The sequence below is a fragment of the Colobus angolensis genome, unplaced genomic scaffold, assembly GCF_000951035.1.
Source record: "Colobus angolensis palliatus isolate OR3802 unplaced genomic scaffold, Cang.pa_1.0 Scaffold80, whole genome shotgun sequence".
NCBI classification, from domain to species: Eukaryota; Metazoa; Chordata; class Mammalia; order Primates; family Cercopithecidae; genus Colobus; species Colobus angolensis.
Genome location: NW_012121821.1, coordinates 7612507 through 7635841, shown reverse-complemented (window position 1 = coordinate 7635841; position 23335 = coordinate 7612507). Strand labels below are relative to the sequence as shown.

At 37.9% G+C, this 23335-nt stretch overlaps 1 protein-coding gene across 4 annotated transcripts in view; it reads left to right on the top strand.

Annotated features, from left to right (window-relative positions):
• TSPAN8 (tetraspanin 8) overlaps window positions 1-10126 on the top strand; it is a 31554-nt gene extending 21428 nt beyond the window's left edge. For 3 of the 4 annotated variants that reach the window (XM_011929334.1, XM_011929333.1, XM_011929332.1), the window contains 3 exons: window positions 2401-2532; window positions 5814-5897; window positions 9834-10126. In XM_011929334.1, coding sequence (XP_011784724.1) covers window positions 2401-2532; window positions 5814-5897; window positions 9834-9887 — 270 coding nt within the window. In that variant the 3' untranslated portion in view covers window positions 9888-10126. The remainder of the gene's footprint in view (window positions 1-2400; window positions 2533-5813; window positions 5898-9833) is intronic. The other variant, XR_001000383.1, reaches the window with a different exon arrangement.
• The last annotated feature ends 13209 nt before the right edge of the window (window positions 10127-23335 follow it).

Below are 23335 nucleotides of genomic sequence, written 5' to 3'. Positions count from 1 at the left end.
TCCTTCTTCTTCTTCTTCCTCTTCTTCTTCCTCCTCCTCCTTCTCCTCCTCCTCCTCCTCCTCCTCCTCCTCCTTCTCCATTATGCTCTCTTTTATAAGTTATGCTTCTTTGGGAAAAGAATCCTACCACCACAAACCCTGGCTGGATGACCTGGGGTCCCATAACACATTGACAAAAGCTACAGATGCTGAGTGACTTTATCTTTGGATTTCAGGGATTTCCCACCAAAATTCCCTGTCAACATACTGATGGAATGCACCCCTTTTGGATTCTTGCTCATTATCATTTGTCTAGGAGTGTTGTATCATTCAGTGCATACTGACTTTTTCATCCAGCTGTTACATCACTTTCAACAAGTCCTGACCAGCTTCTTCTTTAACTGCTCCTATCTCTGATGTAGTGACTTGATATCGTGACAAGTTTTAACCTTCCTCACTTCTACCCTCTCATCTGTGAGTATGTCTTTATGCCTCCCTAAGGAGCCCTGAGGTCTACCATATTTCAAATATGAACTGATCTGTAAGTGAGAATATAAATTTTATAGTGGAACTTACTTTACATTTGACAGAGGGTATCTGTATCAGTTAATACTACTCAAGATTATGTAATCAGAAAGAATAAACAATCATGTCTACCATGGGAACAGGAAAGGAGGTTGTTTCAAGAGCACCCTGCTTGCTAGTACTGACCTTGAAACAAACTGACATTTCCAGCTCTCTGTCATATAAACATCTGTTGAGTAATGTTTTTGTGTAACTCAGTCTTTGGACCTAAGTATAAGACTTCATATCTGCCTCAGTTGAATTTGTTAGTTTATCTCTGTTATTTAAACTATCTTTGAAATTTGACTGTTCTCCAGGATATTAATCATCACTCCTAGTTCTACATAAACTACAGAATTGGAAAGATATTTTTTCTATTTATTCAAATCATTGATAACAATGCTGAACAGATCATGTTCCTGTAAGAGCATAACAGAAACAACACCAACAGCAAACAATGAAAACAAAAACAATAAAAGCAAATGCATTATTGAGTGCTTTCTTCAACCTGGGAGTTCTTATCTTTACATGGATTTTCTCATGTTTATCTTTATGATAATTCTGCAAATTAAATGCTATTATTAGCAACTGTTATTATCTGTATTTTACAAATGAACAAACTTTGACACAGAAGTTAAATTAATGTGGGCAATAAACATGATTACCTGCCTGGTAAATGAAAATTCTTTCAGTATCTTGGCATTGCAATGTATCAGAGCTGGGAAAACCACTCAGTCTTGGTTCTGTTGTTTTCAGCCATTTTTTTCCTCCCATTTCTACATGAAGTGTTTTCCCTCTAATAGAGCAGATGGAAGCAAGATGAGGGATAATTATCTTTCTTTCTCCTATCAAATAATATTATGTGCCACATGCCCTGATTCTTGGGGTTATCATTTCCTTGTTTTTCTTCCTGAAACATGGCTATGAACCCTCCTTCCTCTCTTTTTTAGTGTTTTTTCCATGAATCAGTTTATTCTGGGGCTATAACTTTCCTGACATTCTAAGAGCTTGATTTTTCACTTGTGTTCCGTCCCATATTTTAAAGACGTTCATAAAATTCAATCTTATGGGAGACTCCTTGAGCATCTATTTTGGTCTTTGCAATATCTCTCATCTTTTTCCTCCTCTCTTTCAAAAGTGATCAGAGATCATGGAGTGGAAATTTCACTTTTAAAACTTCACGTCTCTTTTGAGCAACAATTCTTTGACTCTCTTGTGAATTCTTTGGAAACCTTTTTGACAATATCTAAGTTACATAGAGCTGACTCTCTTTTGTCATTAAAAACTAATAGGTGAGCCTGGGCACGGTGGCTCATGCCTGTAATCCCAACACTTTGGGAGTCTGAGGTGGGCAGATCACGAGGTCAGGAGATTGAGACCATCCTGGCCAACATGGTAAAACCCAGTCTTTACTAAAAATACAAAAATTAGCTGGGCATGGTGGTGCATGCCTGTAATCTCAGCTACTTGGGAGGCTGAGGTAGGAGAATCGCCTGATCCAGGGAGTTGGAGGTTGCAGTGAGCCAAGATCGTGCCACTGCACTCCAGCCTGATGACAGAGCAAGACTCCATCTCAAACAAACAAACAAACAAAAAAACTAGTAGGTGAGTTTTTCATCTTCCCAACTTCTTCAGATTTTTGAGTCTGCAACTCCATTTTTCCATCATTAATGTAAAGATCAAAATGAAAAAATCCTTAATTTTTACTTCTATATAGGGAAAGGTGAAAGATGACTTACATGGTATTTTAGCATAATAACCATTTTAATAATGATTTCAGAAGATTATAATTTAATGTATTGCCAATGTTTTTAATCTTCTTACTGACTGCTTCTCATTCTACCCTTTATCAAATAGTTTAAATGCTGTGGTTTGATCAACGGAGCTGCTGATTGGGGAAATAATTTTCAACAATATCCCAACTTATGTGAATGTCTAGATACGCAGAGACCATGCACCAACTATAATGGAAAACTAGTTTACCAAGAGGTGAGAACTAAATCACATTTGATAAAATAAGCAATTCTGTTACTTTCTTTTCACAATTAAAGTCCCTACAAAAAATTAAAATGTATCAAGTACAGTGGGAATCATGATATAAAAATCTCAGAAATTTCCCGAATTAAAAAAAATCCTTATTTAAAGATAAAAGCAGATAGACTTCATTTATTCTATGAGTCTGGCATCATTTAAGTCCACTCTTAATAGGTCAAAGAAGCATTCTGCTGCAATGGGAGGCAAAGTACAAACTAACATAAAAGTTTATTTTGTCCTCTCTTTGGTCATCTTAATCATTACTCTCCTTTATTTTTTCCTACTTTAACATGACTTCTAGAAAACAATACTTTCACTTTAATTTTCAAAGTCAATGTTTTTTGTTTTCTGATCAAATTTCCTTTTCTCAAGAAATGAGGTTTCTTCTTTCTCAAAATTTAAAAAAAGAACTCCAAGTCCTTCCCAATATGTTTAAGGGTTTAGGTTCTCTATGTTATTGACAGCTACCAATTTACCTAGTTATTGCTGCAATTGAGAAGTTACCTTGAACATTTAAAGTCAATTAAAAAAGACAGGTTAATCTTTTATGTGTTGTAGAGGTCATATTTATGCGACTTGTGAATGTCAGTATGTGGGTGTCCTAGTTCTTCTTATTGATCAAGTCATCAAATACTTATTGACCACCTTCTATGCACCAAGCCTTCTACCAGTCACTGGAAATTCATTCCTGAACAGAGCACAATGTCTGCACTCATGGAGCTGATGCTTAAATAAGGAAGAGAGAAAGATAATTAGGCAACTTCAATCCAATGGTCTACTAGTATTTCATGGATAGAGATAGGCGCAAGGTGTTATGGGACCCCATCTCACTTAGTCTGTGGGGTTCCGGATATGGCTTCATGAAGAATATGACATCTGTCCCTTCGTCAGTTGTTCCTTCTGCTTAGAAAAAAATGTGTTCAAAAATAACAATTGATATTAGTATTTCACTTATTTGCTGTTATTCTTCAGTGCCTACTACATGTCAGATGGAACCTTGCTAGGGTTAGACATGCCTCTGAATCCTCTAGGAGATTACAATCTAGTTGAGAGGCAGATACATTAAAAGCCACTAAAAATTCACAATGAATTAATCTTAATATTTGTAATACCCAAAGATTATTTTCAATCTAGAATTGTTTTGATTTAGTAACTGCTACTGACATTAATTTATAAAAGGAAGTAGAAAGTATCTCAGGGGAAACTATCCTCTCCTTGACTATTTATCTTTTTCACTGATCTTATCAAAATTAAAGAGGCTCCTCCATGAAGGGGAATTGCTGTCATTAATACTTAAAGTATGTCACTAAGATTTAAAATAACTCAATAAGTAATCTACCAGACTACAGTGTTATATACTGCGTTTTTCCTTGTCACAATAATATTCCTACAAAAAGTTTGATTCTTACGTTTTATATTCTCCCTGCTCCCCTCCTCCCTACCTAATGTTAGTGACATAATATTTACAAGGAAAAGGGGAAATAAATATAATGTAAATGAAGAGAGTTTCCACTTAGGATAATGAGGAAATCAGTAAATTCAATTGCAGATTGCTATTTGTCTCCTGTTCAAATTCAACTCAAAGATGTTTTTCCTCAAGAGAGATTCTGAAAAACCCCCTGGAACTATCCTAAAAACACTACTAGATAGTTTCTGTAAGTTCACACATAATTCTGCTGAATATAGGCTGATAGCTACACCAGTTTCCCTAAAGAAAGGTTGTAAATTCATAAAATACTTCCATCTGCCATGTGTAAGTTGCAAGAAGTCTGGTAAAATGAAAAATATGGAATGGCCATAATTCACATTTCTTTTTTTTTCTCTTCCTTTTGCCAAGATAACCTCATTATCTTAGGGGAAGAGGAAGAGAAAAACCCCTGAAACATAATGAATGTGACTCAGTAGATATAATCATTAATGTCATCGTTAACCTAAATGACATAATAATTTCCTTGAATGTTTACCACTTTGGGTTAAAGGTGAATGGAGAAACTCATTACAGTCAGGAATGAAGGGGAAAAGATGACTTAGCCTTCTGGAGAACTTTTATTTTATTTAACAAATAGCAATATTTTGTTGGCCCTTTGCATATATATGACCATCCAAGGCATAATATATTTCAGGGCAGTACAAAAATAACACTATTATATTGTGTGGTCTTATTCCATTTTAAAAATTCTTCCCGTAATTTACAATTCTTGAAGTTACTAGGTCTAGTCCAAAATGTTTTAAGCATGAAAACACATGCTGGATTGTATACATTTCAAAAATGTAGCAGAGAGGCAACTTCCTAAATTCTCTTTTTTATCTAAAGTAATGGCATAATGATAGACATAGTAAGTTTTTTCTTTTTAAGATAAAAATAGTCCTGATAAATATTAAGGGATTTTGAAAATGTCTTGTTTTTTTTTTCTGGCGGCAGTGACCTCAAGCCTGTTATCCCCACACTTTCAGAGGCTGAGGTGGGTGGATTGCTTGAGCCCGGGAGTTCAAGACAAGCCTGGGCAACATGGCAAAACCCTGTCTCTACAAAACACAACAAAAATTAGCCAGGCATGGTGGCACATGCCTGCAGTCTGAGCTACTTGGGAGGCTTAGGTGGGAGGATCACTTGAGCCCAGGAAGTCAAGGCTGCAGTGAGCCAAGATCACGCCTCAGCACTTCAGCTTCAGTGATGGAGGGAGACCCTGTCTCAAAGAAAAAAAAAAAAAGGAAATACCTTGTTTTAAAAATGAAAATTTGCAATATTATTAGCTAAAATCTCAACCAGGAACCTTTCTGTTGTAGATTACAAACCTAAAACATCCTTAGTCAAAGTGGTATCGGCTCTAAAATGAATAAAGTTAAGATAAAATTATCATTTATACTTTTATGTTATAAAATGTATAGCTTTATCAACTATAAAATTTATAGTATAAATTATAAAATCTATCACTTGAGGATATGTTGGTGAAAAATCATTTATAATTATTAATCCCTAGATTAATCAATTAAGCAGTCAAGCAAAATTTTGTTCCTCAGTTGCTTTTTAATGTATAAAAAAACCACAACAGTTACAACCTTTTGGAGCAAGGGTGAAGCAGGGAGTGGAAGGAATAACCCAGTTCCTTGTTGTTAAGTGTTTTTCTTGTTAGCAATGTAAAAAGTCAAACAAAAGAATAAAAATTTTGACTAATATAAGGTCGAATTTTTCTGAGGTAACTTTTAATGTTTTGTTTTTGTTTTTTTTTTAACAGCCCTGTATTTCTTCCATAAGAGACTTCTTGGTGAAAAATTTGATAATAGTTATTGGAATAGCATTTGGACTGGCAGTTATTGAGGTACAGTATAATCTTGTATTATTGACTCTTTTATTCTCTTGCTTGTTCATTAATTTTAAGAAATATTGATGGTAAACAAACAAACACAACAACCATAAAAAAACACAGATGCTTTAGAAAAGCACTGGATGCTAAAGGCTCATCATCTCCCTCAGTCAGCCTGAGTCTGAGGAGGAGATTCCCGTCTTAGGAAGTGAGCAGGGCTGAGACTCTTGCTTTTGAATGACCTCTGTACCGGGAAAAAGATATAACTAATTTTCTCATAATTCTTAGTGCCAGGTATCTTTTTCCCACTGAAAACTAGCACAGGGGTTACAAAATTAGAAGAAAAAGCACCAAACAAAGCAAAATACGACCTTTACAATTTCTTATTTCTCATCTTGATTTTGAAACAAAATAAAAACTGAACTCAAGAGTGTGAGAAGCTGTTTTCTTGTTACTTATTATTACATTCTAGAGAAATCCAAGAAGTTCTAAAAAGTAGAAGTAATTACTTCTGATATCCTCAGCTTAAGTACTGTTGACTCACTTGGAGAAATTTTCAAGGAAAATTGAGGCTTATATATTACTTTCATCACTTTAATTATTGATGTTGGAAAAATATCCCACATAGGATTTTTGTCTTGATGAACTTTCTTGGCATGTTTTTTTTTTTGTTTTTTTTTTTTAAAAAAAAAAAAAAACACCTGAAAGATACTTTTCACATGACCTAAATTTGCCAAGAATATGAATTAAAACTGCTTCAGAGAAGCATTTTGGAATCATCCCAGATCTTGGGTAATTTTGATATCAAGTAGATCAAATTCACTCACAATCCTATTCCAGGACATTAGCAAGAATGTTAATAATATGAAGTATCTCCCTGGTTAATGCCTGTGAGAGCTGGTTAGCTCCACTGAGTGACTTGTGCTTCATGCTCATGGAATGCTGTGCAAGGTACTCCTTGGGCTTTCTGGTAATTTTCTACCTCTTACTCGTGCCACATTGCCAGAAAGAAATTTTAACTGAGAATGAAGCAATTTGGTGTCCTATGTGGTTCTTTAGTTTGCTGGTGGAATTTCCCAGGCAACTGTTAGAGAACGGTTAGGGACTATTAGCAGCAAATAAAACTGTGGGTTATTACTTTCTTGTCGTCCAAATGAATAGGTATAAATATGAAGCATTCTTTGGTGGTAGGTTATGGCTATCTTTCTTTAGGTCTGATATATGTTCAGAGTCAAATAGTGCTATGGATTAGGTCTATTTCTCTTGATTCTGCATTTTGTAAGATGTATTTTGTTTCTCTGCTTTGTATTCTGAGTTTATGCTAATTTAGAAATAAGGACTAATGGCCATGAAGATGAGTAATAAATGAATGATTTAAATGAATCATTAGTGATTTTAAATGAATGATTTAAATGTATGAGACAGCATGTTTTAAATGAGATATTTAATATAAGAGTTATATTTCATGTTAAACTCAAGTTTTGACAATTGACTATCACTAGCTCAAATCACAGATGCTCCTCAGTTAACAAAACCAGAAAAAGTAAGGACATACTTGATTGGGGAGATTGATGAAATACTTTGGGTCATAGTCAAAGGCATTTTCAAGAATTTAAATACATCTAGTGGAAAATAAGATTACAAAAAGATTAATGCATTTCAGTATTTTATGAAATTGGTATATTCCATGTATTAATTACATGTTTAAATATTTTATTGGTTCTTCTAAAGACATATTGAGAGAAAAATAGCTTAATACAAACATTCTATACAGTAATTTATAGGTATGAAGTGTTTGTGGTACTATCATAAAACATAACCGTTTTTGAATTAGACCAAATTAATTGTGATTTCTAGACTATCTGCAGATATGATAAAGAGTTGGTTCAAGTTACTGAACTTTTTAAAATTGTTGTTCAGTTCCTCAATCTAAAACCTACCCTCCCTCTTTTAAAGGGAAGCAAATCATTTTATATTCCATCTTCCTTTATTCAAAAAGTAGATTGAAAAAGTCTTCTGATACCCAGTCTATAAATTATGTATCCCAAAAAAAGCATTTTATAGCTCATCTTATAGTTACAGTCATTAGTCCAAGTTTTCTATTGCTCTTTGACTTAGGCCTATCTCCCTTCTTTGTTTCCAAAGTTCAAATTAAAAAAAAACACAAAGATACAAAAACAGAAAATCTCCTCTAAAAAATACTTTTAAGAAAACAGAAGCAAATATCTTCCTGCAGAAAATATGTTCAGATTATCTCCACAGAAAAATATCATATAAAAAAAGACTGTCCCATATTTAGACCTTATGTTAGTATGTTTAGGCATAGGTTTTAGTGAGATGGGCCAATATTTGTTTCCAAAGCTCTGTTAAGATTATATACCTAAAGGATTCTTCTCACATTGAATGCTAAAAATTATGCAAAATACCTTATTCTGCAAGAAAAATTTATCTATAGACATTTTTGGAATTCTCATTATTCTAGCTTAAAACAACCAGACTATCATATCTTTCCTCATTTGACTATAGCAACTTACAAGCACAAAAAATGATCAGCACTTTCCTTGCTTTAATAAAAAAAGAAAAACTACACACTGAGAGCCATCACTTTGTAGGATAGAAGTTATCCCAACAGGAGGTCCTAGAAATAAAGCAGTTATAAGAAAAATGGTAATTTTACATGTTTTTAGACTGCTGCATACCTCTTAGCAAATTTATCATGAGTCTTGGCATACATTATAAAATGACGAATCTCTTTTAATTGTGTGCTATTCTTTTGAACAATGATAAATGTTTTTTTCAGGGACAATGAAATGCAAGAAAGTGTGATATTAACTGTCTAGTCTGCTGATAAATGGTGGGCTTCTATTTCAAGGATATAGCAGTGAAAGATGATAGTTGTCTTATCCCATTATTTTTTCCCATTAAAAAAAGTTCTTTCTTGATACTTGTCCCACAGACTTAAGGCTCAGCATCAAGGCAAAAAGACTAAATTTCAGTCTTGAATTGTAGAATATTTTGAATGGAAATTATTACTTTTGCAGAGAATTGGTGTCAACCATTTTAAGAAGGAAGAAGTATTGGTTAGCAGTTCTCATTTGAATTACATTTCCAGTGAAGTGTTAGTAAGCAGAAAGTCTCAACACAGTAGAAGCATTTAAGTTGACTCAGCACAAATGGCACTTTGCCCTCCTCCGTCCTCCCTTCAAAGGGGGCTGGTGGAGAAGGAAACTTTCTATTGGTAGTGCACACAGGTCCTGTCTATCATTTCTACGTCAAAGACATAGCGTGTAAGTCACCAACTGTAGAGCCAATTAGAGCAAATTTTGGGGTCCCTCATTCTTGGGAGAGCCACTTGAGATGGAAATTATGCCCCAGATTTTCAGTTGTGCTTTTTCACTTCAAAAGAAATTCCTGAATTAAGCTATTCCCCATAGTTTAGAAGCTTTTTTTAAAAAAGAGTTACTTCATTTTTTTATTCCTCCTGAAAATGCCTAAAACTACAGCAGGAAAAATTCTAGACTCCTTGATTTTTATGCAGATGATTTAAACCAGACGATAATAACCTTTTTATGGAAGCAGTATGTATATTTAGCCCCCAGGGACCTGAGATCCCCAGTGCTCCAGAGGAGACGCTCTGCAGAAGAATGTGTGTGTTCCAGGAAAGGGAGTGGGTCTTCTGGTGGCAGCTGCTACTGTGCGGTTATATAGGGCCAGTTAGAGAGAGGCTGATTGGCCAGCTAAAAAATGCTGATTAAAACACAAAAAAACTTAGCGTTTGCGGTGCTCTTTTGTCCCATTGGAACCTCTAATTTTCCAAGAGAGATGACTTAGATCGGATTGGAACTGTCAGTATACAAAATCTTTTCATATATAATGTTCTTTCTGTTTATTTATAATGTGTCCAGTGTTTTCCCTTAAATTCCACGTTAATCCTCTTATTTTGTTCTCTAGATACTGGGTTTGGTGTTTTCTATGGTCCTGTATTGCCAGATTGGGAACAAATGAATCTGTGGATGTGTCAAGCTATCGCCAGTCAAACCCCTTTAAAATGTTGCTTTGGCTTTGTAAATTTAAATATGTAAGTGCTATATAAGTCAGGAGCAGCTGTCTTTTTAAAATGTCTCAGCTAGCTAGACCACAGATACCTTCTAGACATATTGAACATATTTAAGGTTTGAGGGATATAAGGGAAAATGATATGAATGTGTATTTTTACTCAAAATAAAAGTAACTGTTTATGTTGGTGCTTTTCTATGTCTGGTCCTTGTGTTCAGGCGGTACAGTGCTTAAAATGTTCTTCTGGAGCCACCCAGTGGAATAATCATCTCCAAGCTGACAGGGCCACAGAGAGTTAAGACAGTGGATCTGGGGTTTTTCAGAAATGATACTCTTTTATGTGATGTATCAACCATTGGTGATACGATTGAATCAAGTCTAAAATGATCCAGGTAAAAGAGTCACCATCTCTTTTCTATTTATGTCACAACTACTAACAGTATCTCTCTTTTGCTGCGTGTCTATTGTAGGAACAGAAAGGTCTGAGTGCCCAACACCCAGCCATTGCTTCTCTGGTACCCATCTGGATCTTCCTCTCAGACACGACAGTTATAACATGTTTTTCTTTCTAGTTCTCAGAAATATTTAACATTTTTGCTTTTTATAGAAGTCTAATATACAGACAATAAAGTCGATAATTCTTAATGTATAGCTCTGTGAATATGTGTACATCTGTGTAAGGACTAAGATCAGAGCTGGGCACAGTGGCTCATGCCTGTAAGCTCAGCTACTTGGGAAGCTGAGATAGTAGAGTCTCTTGACCCCAGGAGTTTGAGACCAGCCTGAATAATAGTGAGGCCCCCATCTCCAAAAAAAAAAAAAAAAAGAAGATACAGAATATTTCTAGCACACCAGAATGCTCCTTCATGCCTCCTCTCAGTGGTGGGCTGTATTTGGCTCACACCGACTTGCTGAGCAGATTGTACACATATACACAAAAGTTTTGTACACAAAGTTCTTCCCAACTTTGTGTTCAGTAACATGACATTGGTACCTTGAAATCTACCATGCTCGGAGTATTTATGCCATAGATACTGACAAATGCTGTAAATTCAGGGCTTTTCTTTATTTTCTTTCTTTTTTGGAGAGCTGGTTGATAAACATTTACCAATACACTGCCCCTCTCTGTAAATACTTCCCTAAAGGTAACCACTTTTCTGACTTCTGTGACATAGACTCATTTTGCCTGTTCATGAATTTTCTCTAAATGGAATAATAAAGTGTGCACCCTGGCTTCTTTGGCTCAACATTTTGTGTATGAGAATCAACCATTTGTTGCATGTAGCTACAGTTTATTCTAATAGCTATGTAGCATTTCATTGTGTATGAATATATCACAATGTATATATCCATTCTTCTGTTGATGGGTATATAGTTTGTGTTCAGTTTGTCATGATTATAAATAAAGCTTCTATAAACATTCTTTTATATGTCATTTGGAACATATATGTACTCATTTCTGGCTATATATGCAGGAGTAGAACTGCTTTGCATACATATGTTTACCTTTAATACATTCTGTCAAGAAGTTTTCTAAAGTTCCTTTTTTTTGAGACAGAGTCTCACTCTGTGGCCCAGGCTGGAGTGCAGCGGATATCTCAGCTCACTGCAACCTCCGCCTCCCGGGTTCACGCCATTCTCCTGCCTCAGCCTCCCGAGCAGCTGGAACTACAGGCGCCCACCACCACGCCCAGCTAATTTTTTGTATTTTTTAGTAGAGAGATAGGGTTTCACCATGTTAGCCAGGATAGTCTCGATCTCCTGACCTTGTGATCCTCCTGCCTTGGCCTCCCAAAGTGCTGGGATTACAGGCATGAGCCACCGCGCCTGGCCTTTCTAAAGTTCTTGTGCTAATGTATGCTGATACTAGAAAAGTATAATAGACTCAGTAGCATCTTCTGAGGAAGAGAAATATTATGGAAGGCAGTTCTTGTCAAGCTGATTAGAGTGGCAGCCAAGCAGAAGGAAACTTGGGGGAGCTTTGGGCTGGGTTAGGCACCCTTATTCTGTGCTTCCCTATTAGTGATAAAAATAGTGGCTAGGTGAGGTATCAGTCAGGGTTGACAGAAAAATAAAAACCCTCCAGCTATTTCAAACAATGAAAAAATTATACAGGAAACACCTATATTAGTCAGCTTGGACTGTCATAACCAAATACAGCTGACTAGGTAGCTTAAACAACAGATTTTTTTTCTCAGAGTTCTGGAGTCTGAGAAGTCAAGGATCAGGGTGCTGGCCTATTCAGTTCCTGGTAAGGGCTCTCCTCCTGACTTGCAGTTGAACTTCTTGCTGTGTCTTCACAAGGTAAAAAGAGAGAGAGTGTGTGCACTCTGTTGTGTCTTCTTATAAAGACAATAATCCTATATCAGTCCAGGGTTCCACCCTTATGACCTTATTTAACATTAATTACTTTCTTACTCCAAATACAGCCACAGTGGGGGCTTCAACATACGAATTTTAGGGGGAAACAATTCAATCCATAGTAACTGCTTACAGAGGTGATGGAAAAAGTAAGAAGCCAATTAGGAGGCTAGGTAAACCAGAGATTAGCAACAGTAGGGGTTGCTACTACCCTTAGGACTGGAGAAACAGAGATAATGTTACCAGACCCCAGGATCCAGGGCCGCCTTGTGGAAGATGAGCCATGGCTTGGATTCCAGAGAAAGACTGTCTAACAGGAACAGGAGCCATGGAGACTTAGCACTCATTATCAGAAGAAGAGAGAGAGGACAGAGAGAAGTGCCCTGGCTTCTCTCCCTCCCACTTCAGTCTCCTGTCAGACTTCCATTGACTGAGGCCACCTAGAAGTCAGAAAACAAGTGGCCCTGGAAAATATAGTTTCCTCTGACCCAAAGCAGAGCTGAGAATGGCAAGGACTGGGCTGAGAGCAGACAGAAAGAAAAGCCCGTTAGATTAAGCCCAAAGATGCCTTCTTACATACTAAGTTTTACCTAAAGGTTTCTCTGTGCACAGTGAACTGTAACCTAACTGGGTGTGTAAACCAACTATAACCTACTCTTGTGCCAGTCACTCAGTTCTAGTCAGTTAAAGGCAGCCAACTATTCAAACTTGGTTCAAGTAAGACAAACACAGAACTGTAAGCAATCCAGCTGTTTCTGTACCTTACTTCCATTTTCTGTACATCACTTCCCTTTGTGTCCATAAATCTTCCACCACTTGGCTGTGCTGGAGTCTCTCTGACTCCAGTGAATTATTCTTTCCTCAATTAAAGTCTGTTAAATTTAATTTGTCAGTGATTTTTCTTTTAACAAGACTGTAATAGCAAATTGAGAGTTAGAGAGCAGGCAAACAGATCCTGAATTTTTTGAGAAAAGGGCATGAAAATTGCAGAAAGTGTAACTGAGATTTAAAATTATATGAGACGTTTTTGGGATTCTTCCTCTTTTAGCTCAAGTTCACAACATTTTAGGGGTCTAGAAGGCTTATAGCAGTTGTTCTTTACTGGAGGGGGGCATTTTGCCCCTCAGGGGATATTTGTCAGCATCTAGAGACATTTTGGTTGCCACAATGGGTAGCAGGGGGATGTTACTAGTATCTAATGGATGGAGGCCAGGAATGCTATTAAACTTTCTACAATGTACAGGTACATGCCCACAACAAAGAATTGTTTAGTCTAAAATGTCAATAATGCTGTGATTGAGAGATCCTGCTTTAGAGAATCACACATGTGAATAACAAAATATCCTTGTTGGGAGACAGTAAAATCCGTGTTAAAAAGTGAATTGGACTGGAGTCGGTCCTAGACCAGGCTCTGACTGCTTGCCAATTTTGTATCCTTCGCAAGTCACTCAGTTTCCTCATCTTCAAAGAATACATTTTATTGAAAAGATATTGAAGTTCCCTACCATTACTAGAATCTCTGCATGTACTAACTTCGTAAATGTGTTTGGTTTTCTGCTGTATTTTTAAATGTCAACATTTATTTGCTTATGATAGTTCACCTAGGCTTTAACTTAATTGTTTTCGTACTGAAGGCAATTATGAGAGAAACTTTTACTCTCCTGCAAGATATTAAATTCAGATTTAAGAATAGGCTCATTCTTTACCTTCATATTTCCAAGGTCAAACCATAATATTTAAAAATATATTAAATTTGATTAAATTACTTAAGGAACATAGCAAGAACAAAATAAAAGTAAACGCTCATCAAATTAATAATTCAGTATAGATGGAAATGCTGCTTTCAATTCACAGAAATGTAGGAATTATCTTCATTAGGCTTAAGACTGTACAATTGTACTAATTTAGATATACAATGTATATATATTAAAGCTTGGCAAATGCTTCTCAAATCTGTCCACTGCTCTGCTTTCCTGTCACTTCCATCCTATCTTCTCTCTCACAATCCAGCCTGAGGTAGGATCATTGCAATTTTCTTGTGATGAGTTTTCTACACTTTTTTTCATTCTTCATATCCATTTCCCATGGTGCCACAGGAGTGATCCATCTAAAATGCAGATGTTATCATGTTATATTACTCTCTCTCAAGGTTACTCCTCCACTGACTACCAGGTCCTTTATAAGCACCAACTCCACCTTTCCCTGTGATATGGTTTGGCTGTGTCCCCACCCAAATCTCATCTTGAATTGTAACTCCCACAATTCCTGCGTGTCATGGGAGGAACCCGGTGGGAGGTGATTGAATTATGAGAGTGAGAGGTGATTGAATTATGGGAGTGGGTCTTTCCTATGCTGTTCTCATGATAGTGAATGAATCTCATGAGATCTGATGGTTTTAAAAATGGGAGTTTCCATGCACAAGCTCTCTGCCCACTGCCATCCATGTAAGACATGACTTGCTCCTTCTTGTCTTCCACCATGATTATGAGTCCTCTCCAGCCATGTGGAAATGTAAGTTCATTAAAACTCTTTTTCTTCCCAGTCTCAGGTATGTCTTTATCAGCAGCATGAAAATGGACTAATACAGTATATTGGTTACTAGGAGAGTGGGGCATTGCTGAAAAGATACCCAAAAATGTGGAATGTGGAAGCAACTTTGGAACTGGATAACTGGCAGAGGTTGGAACAGTTTGGAGGGCTCAGAAGAAGACAGGAAAATGTGGGAAATTTTGGAACTTCCTAGAGACTTGTTGAATAACTCTGACAAAAATGCTGATAGTGATATGACCGATAAGGTCCAGGCTGAGGTGGTCTCAGATGGAGATAAGGAACTTGTTTGGAACTGGAGCAAAGGTGACTCTTGTTACGTTTTAGCAAAGAGACTGGTGGCATTTTGCCTCTGTCCTAGAGATCTGTGGAACTTTGAACTTGAGAGAAATGATAAGGGTATCTGGTGGAAGAAACTGCCAAGCAGCAATGCATTCAAGAGGTGATTTGAGTGCTATTAACGGCATTCAGTTTTATAATGGAAGCAGAGCATAAAAGTTCAGAAAATTTGCAGCCTGACAATGTGTTAGAAAATAAAATTCCATTTTCTGAGGAGAAATTCAAGCTGGCTGCAGGAATTTGCATAAGTAACAAGGATCTGAATGTTAAATCACCAAGACAATGGGGAAAATGTCTCCAGGGCATATCAGAGGTCTTCATGGCAGCCCCTCTCATCACAGGCCTGTAGGCCTAGGAAGAAAAAATGGTTTCATGGGCCAGGCCCAGGGTTCCCATGCTGTGTTTGGTGCCCTGCATCCCTGCCACTCCAGCCATGACTAAAAGGGGCCAAAGTACAGTTCAGGTTGTGGCTTGAGAGAGTGCAAGCCCCAAATCTTGACAGCTTCCACATGACATTAAGCCTGCAGGTACACAGAAGTCAAGAATTGAGGTTTGGGAGCCTCTGCCTAGATTTCAGAGGATGTATGGAAATGGCTGAATGTCCAAGCAGAAGTTTGCTGCAGGGGCAGCACTCTCATGGAGAACCTCTGCTAGGGCAGTGAGGAAGGAAAATGTAGGGTTGGAACCCACACACAGAGTCCCTACTGGGGCACCACCTAGTGGAGCTGTGAGGAGAGGGCCACCATCCTCCAGACCTCAGAATGATAGATCCACTGACAGCTTGCTTATATCTTGTGCCTGGAAAAGCTGCAGATACTCCAAACCACTGCATGAAAGCAGCCTGGAGAGAGGCTGTACCCTGCAAAGCCACAGGAGTGGAGCTGGCAAAGACCATGGGAACCCACCTTTTGCATCAGCATGACCCACATGCAAGACATGGAGTCAAAGGAGATCATGTTGGAGCTTTAAGCTTTGACTGCCCTGCTGGATTTTGGACTTGCCTAGGGCCTGTAGCCCTTTGTTTTGACCAATTTCTTTCATTTGGAATGACTGTATTTACCCAATGCCTGTATCCCCATTGTATCTAGAAAGTAACTAAGTTGACAGGCTCATAGGCAGAAGGCATTTGCTTTGCTTCACATGAGATGTTGGACTGTGGACTTTTGAGTTAATGCTGAAATGAGTTAAGGCTTGGGGGACTGTTGGGAAGGCATGGTTGGTTTTGAAATGTGAGGACATGAGATTTGGGAGGGGCCAGGGGCAGAGTGATATGGTTTGGTCGTGTCCCCACCCAAATCTCATCTTGAATCTCATCCCACAATTCCCCTGTATCATGGGAGGAACCTGGTGGGAGATGATTAAATTATAGGGGCGGGTCTTTCCTGCTCTGTTCTTACAAATAGTGTATGAGTCTCACAAGATCTGATGGTTTTACAAACAGGAGTTTCCCTGCTCAAGCTCTCTCTTTGCTTGCCACCATCTGTGTAAGATGTTACTTGCTCCTCCTTGCCTTCCATCATGATTGTGAGGCCTCCCCAGCCATGTGGAACTGTAAGTTCATTAAACCTCTTTCTTTTGTAAATTTTCCAGTCTCAAGTATGTCTTTATCAGCAGTGTGAAAATGGACTAATATGTCCTGCTCTTCTTCAGACCCTCTTCCATATGCACCCCGTGAGCCTTTAACTTCTACTCTTATCCCTTCACATCTTTGCCATGTTGCTCCCTATGCCCAGAATGACTTTCATATTTATGTTGTTGGATTCCTTCAAGGTCTAGCTCTGATGTAAGGTCTAGCTCTGATGTCACCCACTCTATGAAGCTTTTCTGAATCCATTCAGGATAAAAATAATTTTTTATTTATTTATGTTTTTCATAGCATATTATATTAAAATATCACTTATCCTAATATATATGGCTAGCTTTTTGTTGAATTTTATTATAAATTGCCTAAGTACTCCTGAGCTGCTGAATTGAACTTTTACCCCAGAGGCTAGCATGGTACCTAGAATATATTAGCAGCTCAATAAGTATGTATTATTAACATCATAGTACATTTGCAGAATGGTATCCATTTTTATTTTATAAAGATATTCCATTGAATGTAAATATTTTATTTATAATTACAATAACAATAACTGATACATGTAGCATAGTACTTATTATATGTCTGGCAGTATTCTAAAGAATTCATGCATATTAACTCATTCAGTTCTCACAATAATTCTATTATTAAAGTTATGCTTATTTTACAGATAACAAAACTGAAATGCAATGAAGTTAAGTAAGTTGCTCAAAATTAGTAGTGCCAGGATTCAAACTCTGCTACTGATTTGAACAGGAGGCAGGAAAATACTGGGCCCTGCGGCCCTAAATGAGAACTTTACTTCTCTGTTTTCCCACCTGAATGTTGCCTTTTGGCCCAGTGTGCCCCCTATCCTGTGCCCATAAGAACCCTAGACCCCAAACTCAGCTCACACACACACAGAAGAGAGAAGCATCTGAACATCGAAAGGAGAAGCAGCAGCTGGACATCAGAAACTGTGGTAAGAGAGGAGTTTGGCTGAGCTCCAGGGGAAGATTGCCTTCATATTCCATTCCCTTTTCAGTTCCCCATCCTGCTGACAGCCACTTTCACCACTCAATAAAGTCTCCACATTCACCATCCTTCAAGTCATGTTACCTCATTCCTCTTGGGCACTGGACAAGGACCCAGTTGCGGGTGCAGGAGGCTGTCACACTGACTCTCCACTGAGCTGTTTAACACTTAAGTTGCCTGCAGACAGCAAAGCTAAAACAGCACACTGTAACACATGCCCTGTGGGGCTCTAGAGGCTGTGGACAGCCCCTAGAAGTTGCTGTGGACTGGTAAGGGGTTCATTCCTGCTGGTGCCCAAAGACACTCACCCCAGCTCCTGCATCCACTCACCTACATCTTCTCCCTCTTTCAAGGGGTTTGAGCCCTGCAGGCTGAGTAAGCAAGCTAGCCCTTCACAAGTCCCGTGGGGTCAAGGGAATCCGTCTCGCTACCCTGGCTTCACAGCTTACATTCAAGCAATAATACCATTTCCATCTCTTGGGGAAAAGTTGATTTGGCTAAGAAGCAGGGTTTTAGATCCTTTTTGAGTAGCTGAATTGCTAAGGATAATACTTGAACATTAGAGTATGTTGACATGTTGCCATACGTCCGAATAAAGTGGTCCCCTTCCACCCATCTTTATATTTTGTGTACACTCCCTTCCTAACATTGCTCCCACTATATTTCAGATTTATTTTCATTCTGTCTCTTTTATCTGATTGGGAACAACTTGAGATCAGAAATGTGTCTTTTTTTTTTTTTTAACTTTGTGACCTACTCATGCACAGTATGGTAACTGACAGATGTTTGCTCAACCAATGTTTATTGGATAAAATGATAAGGAATAGTCCATATATTTTAAAAGAAACTAAAATTGCCACATCCATAAATACAAGTTGGTAAGACCGGTGATTTACCACCAATTGAATTAATTCTAAGAAATGAGATTAGAATATCTTGTCCTTTTTCATGAGAGTTTATTTAGTTACTACTTTAATCTTCTCTTTCTATTACAATGGGTGGTGATTAAGAGCTGTTGAATATGGAGTCAGATTTGTCAGGGTTCAAAATAATGCCTGTAACATCTAGGTGCTGAGTGATGTTGGGCATGTTACTTAATTTCTCTGTGCCTCGTCTGAAGACCAAGGATAAAAGAAATCTCTATAGGACTGCTGTCAGATTAAATAAGACAAATACATGCAAATTGTTTAGAACATATAGTGGAGTTAGCATTCTGGGTTAGTAGCTATAACATCATTATTATTGTAAAAACAATTACACCTAGAATTAGTATTTAAGTATACAATTAAGTTTTGTTTTTGATTATGAAGCTTCTTTACACTTCAAAGCGAGTTTAGGCCCATCAACAACTTCATCTTCAAAGCCCTGAGTTTTTGAAATGGATTTTGACAATAACGCCTCCCGGAAGGATACATCTTCTGCTCAGAATCTCTTTCCAAGGCTGATATCCAGTTATCATATCAATAATGGAATAAAAAAGACAGAGAAGGGACAGTGGGCCAGGAACAGAGCCGCATAGAATGACAGACAGTAAATGAAAAGGAATGTAATTTAGAATCGTCCTAATGAGAAACAGCATGCATCAAGACAAGTGGAGTGATAGCTCTGTCAGCTTTGCTGGCAAGGTGACCCCCAAATAAGTCATGTCTATTTAATACAATGTGAGCATCAGTTGTGGCAGCGCCAAGAGCAACAACTAACTAAGGCAAACACAACATTGCACCTGGCTCACAATATCTCCAAGAGTAATTTGTGATGCTATTTCAAGTGATTCCAATAGAACATGTTGTTCTCTGCAGAAATCAGGGTTCATGGCAAAATAGAGATGAAAATTATCTGGAATGTTATAAACAAGCAAGAAATTATTAGGACGCTTATAACTGAAAGCCATGATAGCTGGCAATTGGGCTTTTTAAATAACCAAAATAATATTTAATATAGAAACATGCAAGTCAAGCAAACGAAGCCCAGTAAGTACTCAGAAATAAAATATGTATCAAATGTGTGTAATGAGTAATAGGATGTGACCGGTACTGGTTGAATTGAGAACAAGGGAGTTCCTGGGTCTGGAAGCTGGAACTGTGGCTTCTAAGACAGGCTGTGGAGCTGGCTCTGTGTGATGCTGGCTGACTCCCCAATACCTTTTTTTATCCTCATTAATTATCCCTCAGTGGTTCAGAATTTTTGACTTTGGAAAGCACTTTCAAAAGATCTAAAGATCTAAAAATCCTCAGATAAAATGAATGAGTTTCTGATGGAAGAGCCAACTTTCTTTCCTGGGAAGCATCCAGCCATAAAAGATCTAAAAATATCTTGGAAACACCATATATTTGAAAAATGGAAGCAGAAATTTATTTTTCTTACTACCCAGCTTACTCTCATATGTAATTATTCTATATCTTTATGGTCAAATTTTAGTAATGTTGGTCCTAAAGATCTGGGAAACTTATAATATTCACTCAGGGGAGGTAAAAAGAAGGAAAGGCAGGTGAAATTATTAGATCACTAAGTCTTAAAGAAAAATGGCCATTTAATAAGAGTTTTCTTAGGCTGATGGGTTACATTGCAATGTTGGATTATCTGTTCTTGCAAAAAAAAAAAAAAACAAGGTGGAAAGATAATTAAAATTCCTTATGTAATTAACCCAATCCTCAATGGAAAATGAAAGACCAAGTGGTATGTGAAAGAGGAAACTGGTACAGGAATCAATTTATTTAGTAGATGTCAGCTATCTGTCAGGCTCAAGGCTAGGCACTTTTCATGCTTTATCCCAAGGAAATATGTCAATACAATGCCAGGATTGCACCCCTAGACATTTTGAATTAATTAGTGAGTATAATGTACAGCTGAGGCTGAGAACCACTGACTTTTGGGTGTTCCATGAAAACTAGTTTATTCTCCCTAGTACCTTTTTTCTTGTGCTGTTCAATTCCATAAATTTTCTTAGGCACATTTCTTTAAAGCACCTGAATGCTACCTACAATAACAGGATAACCTTGAAACATACCCAGTAATTCTTAAATATTTTCCACTCTTGAACCTGTGTACAAACCTCACAAATTCAAGGTTAGTCATTGCTGTAATTTGAATGTGTTTCCCAAAGTTCATGTGCTAGAAACTTAATCCCTAATGCAACAGAGTTGAGAAGTGGGACCTTTCAGGGGTGATTAGGTTATGATGGCTGGGTGTGGAAAAGCTCACTCAAACTCAAAATGACTTTTCTATTCCTCACTCTACAACAACAATCAACACAGAAGACCTCTGTGAACAAATGTGTGGAGGTTTTCCCCTACCAATAAGTAAGCAATTAATTCTGCAGCAGACACCAGCTGGTTGTCCTCTAATTCAATTTTGGCACTATCTACCTGGAGATAACATCAGTTTCTACAGGTTAAGGACTCAGTCCCCAAGGCCCACCCCCTCCCTGCTTACTTACTTACTTCTGCAATGCCAGTTGCAAGCCTTAGGTTGCTTTGTCTATGCTTCCGACCAACTGGCTATAAATTGGGGTTTCCACAATCCCCTCCTAAGGTTCAATTAATTTGCTAGAGCAGCTCACAGAACTAAAGAAAACACTCACACTTACCAGGTTATTGCAAAAGATATTGTAAAGGATACAAATAAACAGCCAGATGAAGATATACATAGGGTAAGATCTGGAAGAGTCACAAGCACGAAGCTTCTATGCTGGTGGTGGTGGGGTGCACCACCTTCCCAGCATGTGGATGAGTTCTTATTTACCTTCCTGTAGGTATGCATATGTTCAGCTATCTAGAAGCTCTCTGAACCCAGTCTTTTTGGGTTTTTATGGAAGATTCACTACATAAGCATGATTATTAAATCACTGGCTGTTGGCAATAACTTTCAGCCCCTCTCCTCTTCCTGGAGGCTGAGGATGAGCTGAAAGACCCAGCCTCCTAGTCCTTCTTGGTCTTTTCAGTGACCAGCCTCCATCCTGAAGCTACCTAGGGGCTCCCAGCCACTGGTCAACTCATTAGCATACAAAAAGACATCATTTTGGAGTTTCTAAGGATTTTAAAAGTTATATGCCAGGAAGCAGGGTCAAAGATCAAATATATATTTCACAATACCATGGGACTCTGCTCTCATGAATGAGTGTCATTATTGCAGGAGTAAGTTTGTTATTGTGAGAGTGGGTTTGTTATACTGCAAGTTCAGATCCCTCTTATATCCACTCTCACACGTGCATGTTGTCTTGTCCTTTCAGCCTCTGCCATGAGATGACACGGCAAGAAAGCCCTTGCCAGAGTACGCTTCTTGACCTTGGACTTCCCAGCCTCCAGAACTGTAAGAAATAAATTTCTCCTCTGTAAAAATTACCCAGTCTGTGATATTCTATTATAGCAACACAAAACAGACAAAGAAAGTCTTTCCATGGGTTCCTCCTTGGTCCTAAATTCAGAGTGGAATTTGGGGCAACAGATTGAGTGCTGCTTATCTAGAAACTGTCTCTAACAATCTACAACTGTTATTTCCCCGGTGTTCTACAGTGTATGTAGGACTCAGCAGTCTTGCATTTGAATTAACTAACATTGTTCTGTCTTCCACTGTCGAATGTAGAAGGATTGTCTTTTTCCTAGACTTAAATCTTTGCTTCAGGTACGCTTACAATGTAAGATGCAGCAGCCTACGTTATAACGCCTCCACCATTAGGCTTAGAATGGTCTAGCAGCATATACCTCTTCTGAGATATGAACTATACCTCTTTACACATCCCCAGTCTTCCCACTGCCGTACTATAGCTGAGATCTACACAGCCCAAAGATTATTTGAGTGCAGCTGCCCACATGTACAGCCCTGCTTCTATGAAATAGCCACCTGCCTGTGTACAAAATGGCCATAGCAGCAGTCAACTGCCAACATCATGCCATAACAGTTAAATGCCAACCACATAATGTTAAAAAAAAACTTCTTGGCATAATATAATATTTTATCAACCAAAAAAGGGGGTATGTGCTACTCACACAAAATCCATGGTTCACGAATTCAAACCCTATGAGAAACTTCTTGACATATTATGTTTGTTTACAAATTCTACACCCAATTTTAATTCTCAGTGTGGAAAGCCTATGTACCAAATGTTAGGTCTTGAGATAAAGCTCCCCAAACTACAAAATCCTGCCGTGAAGTAAGTATTCCAAGAGGGATGATAACTTTCAAAGGGGGAAAAGGAGAAGCTAAGTTAGACAGACCCAGATTATTCATACCCAACTGACCATCAAATGCATCACCTTACCTCCCCTTGGGAAGGAAAGACAATATACTAGGGTGGTGCGGGGGTTGTGGTGCATGCTGAGAGACTTAAAGAGTTAAACTAATGGAACTCCCTATATAGGCAAGAAGCATTAGATATGCAGAAGAAGCACTTCTCTCCCTAACCGTGTTCATTTGAAAGAATGTTTTAAAATTGCATTATTTTAACTTCTTTTTTTTTTTTTTTATTATACTTTAAGTTCCAGGGTACATGTGCATAATGTGCAGGTTTGTTACATATGTATACTTGTGCCATGTTGGTGTGCTGCACCCATCAACT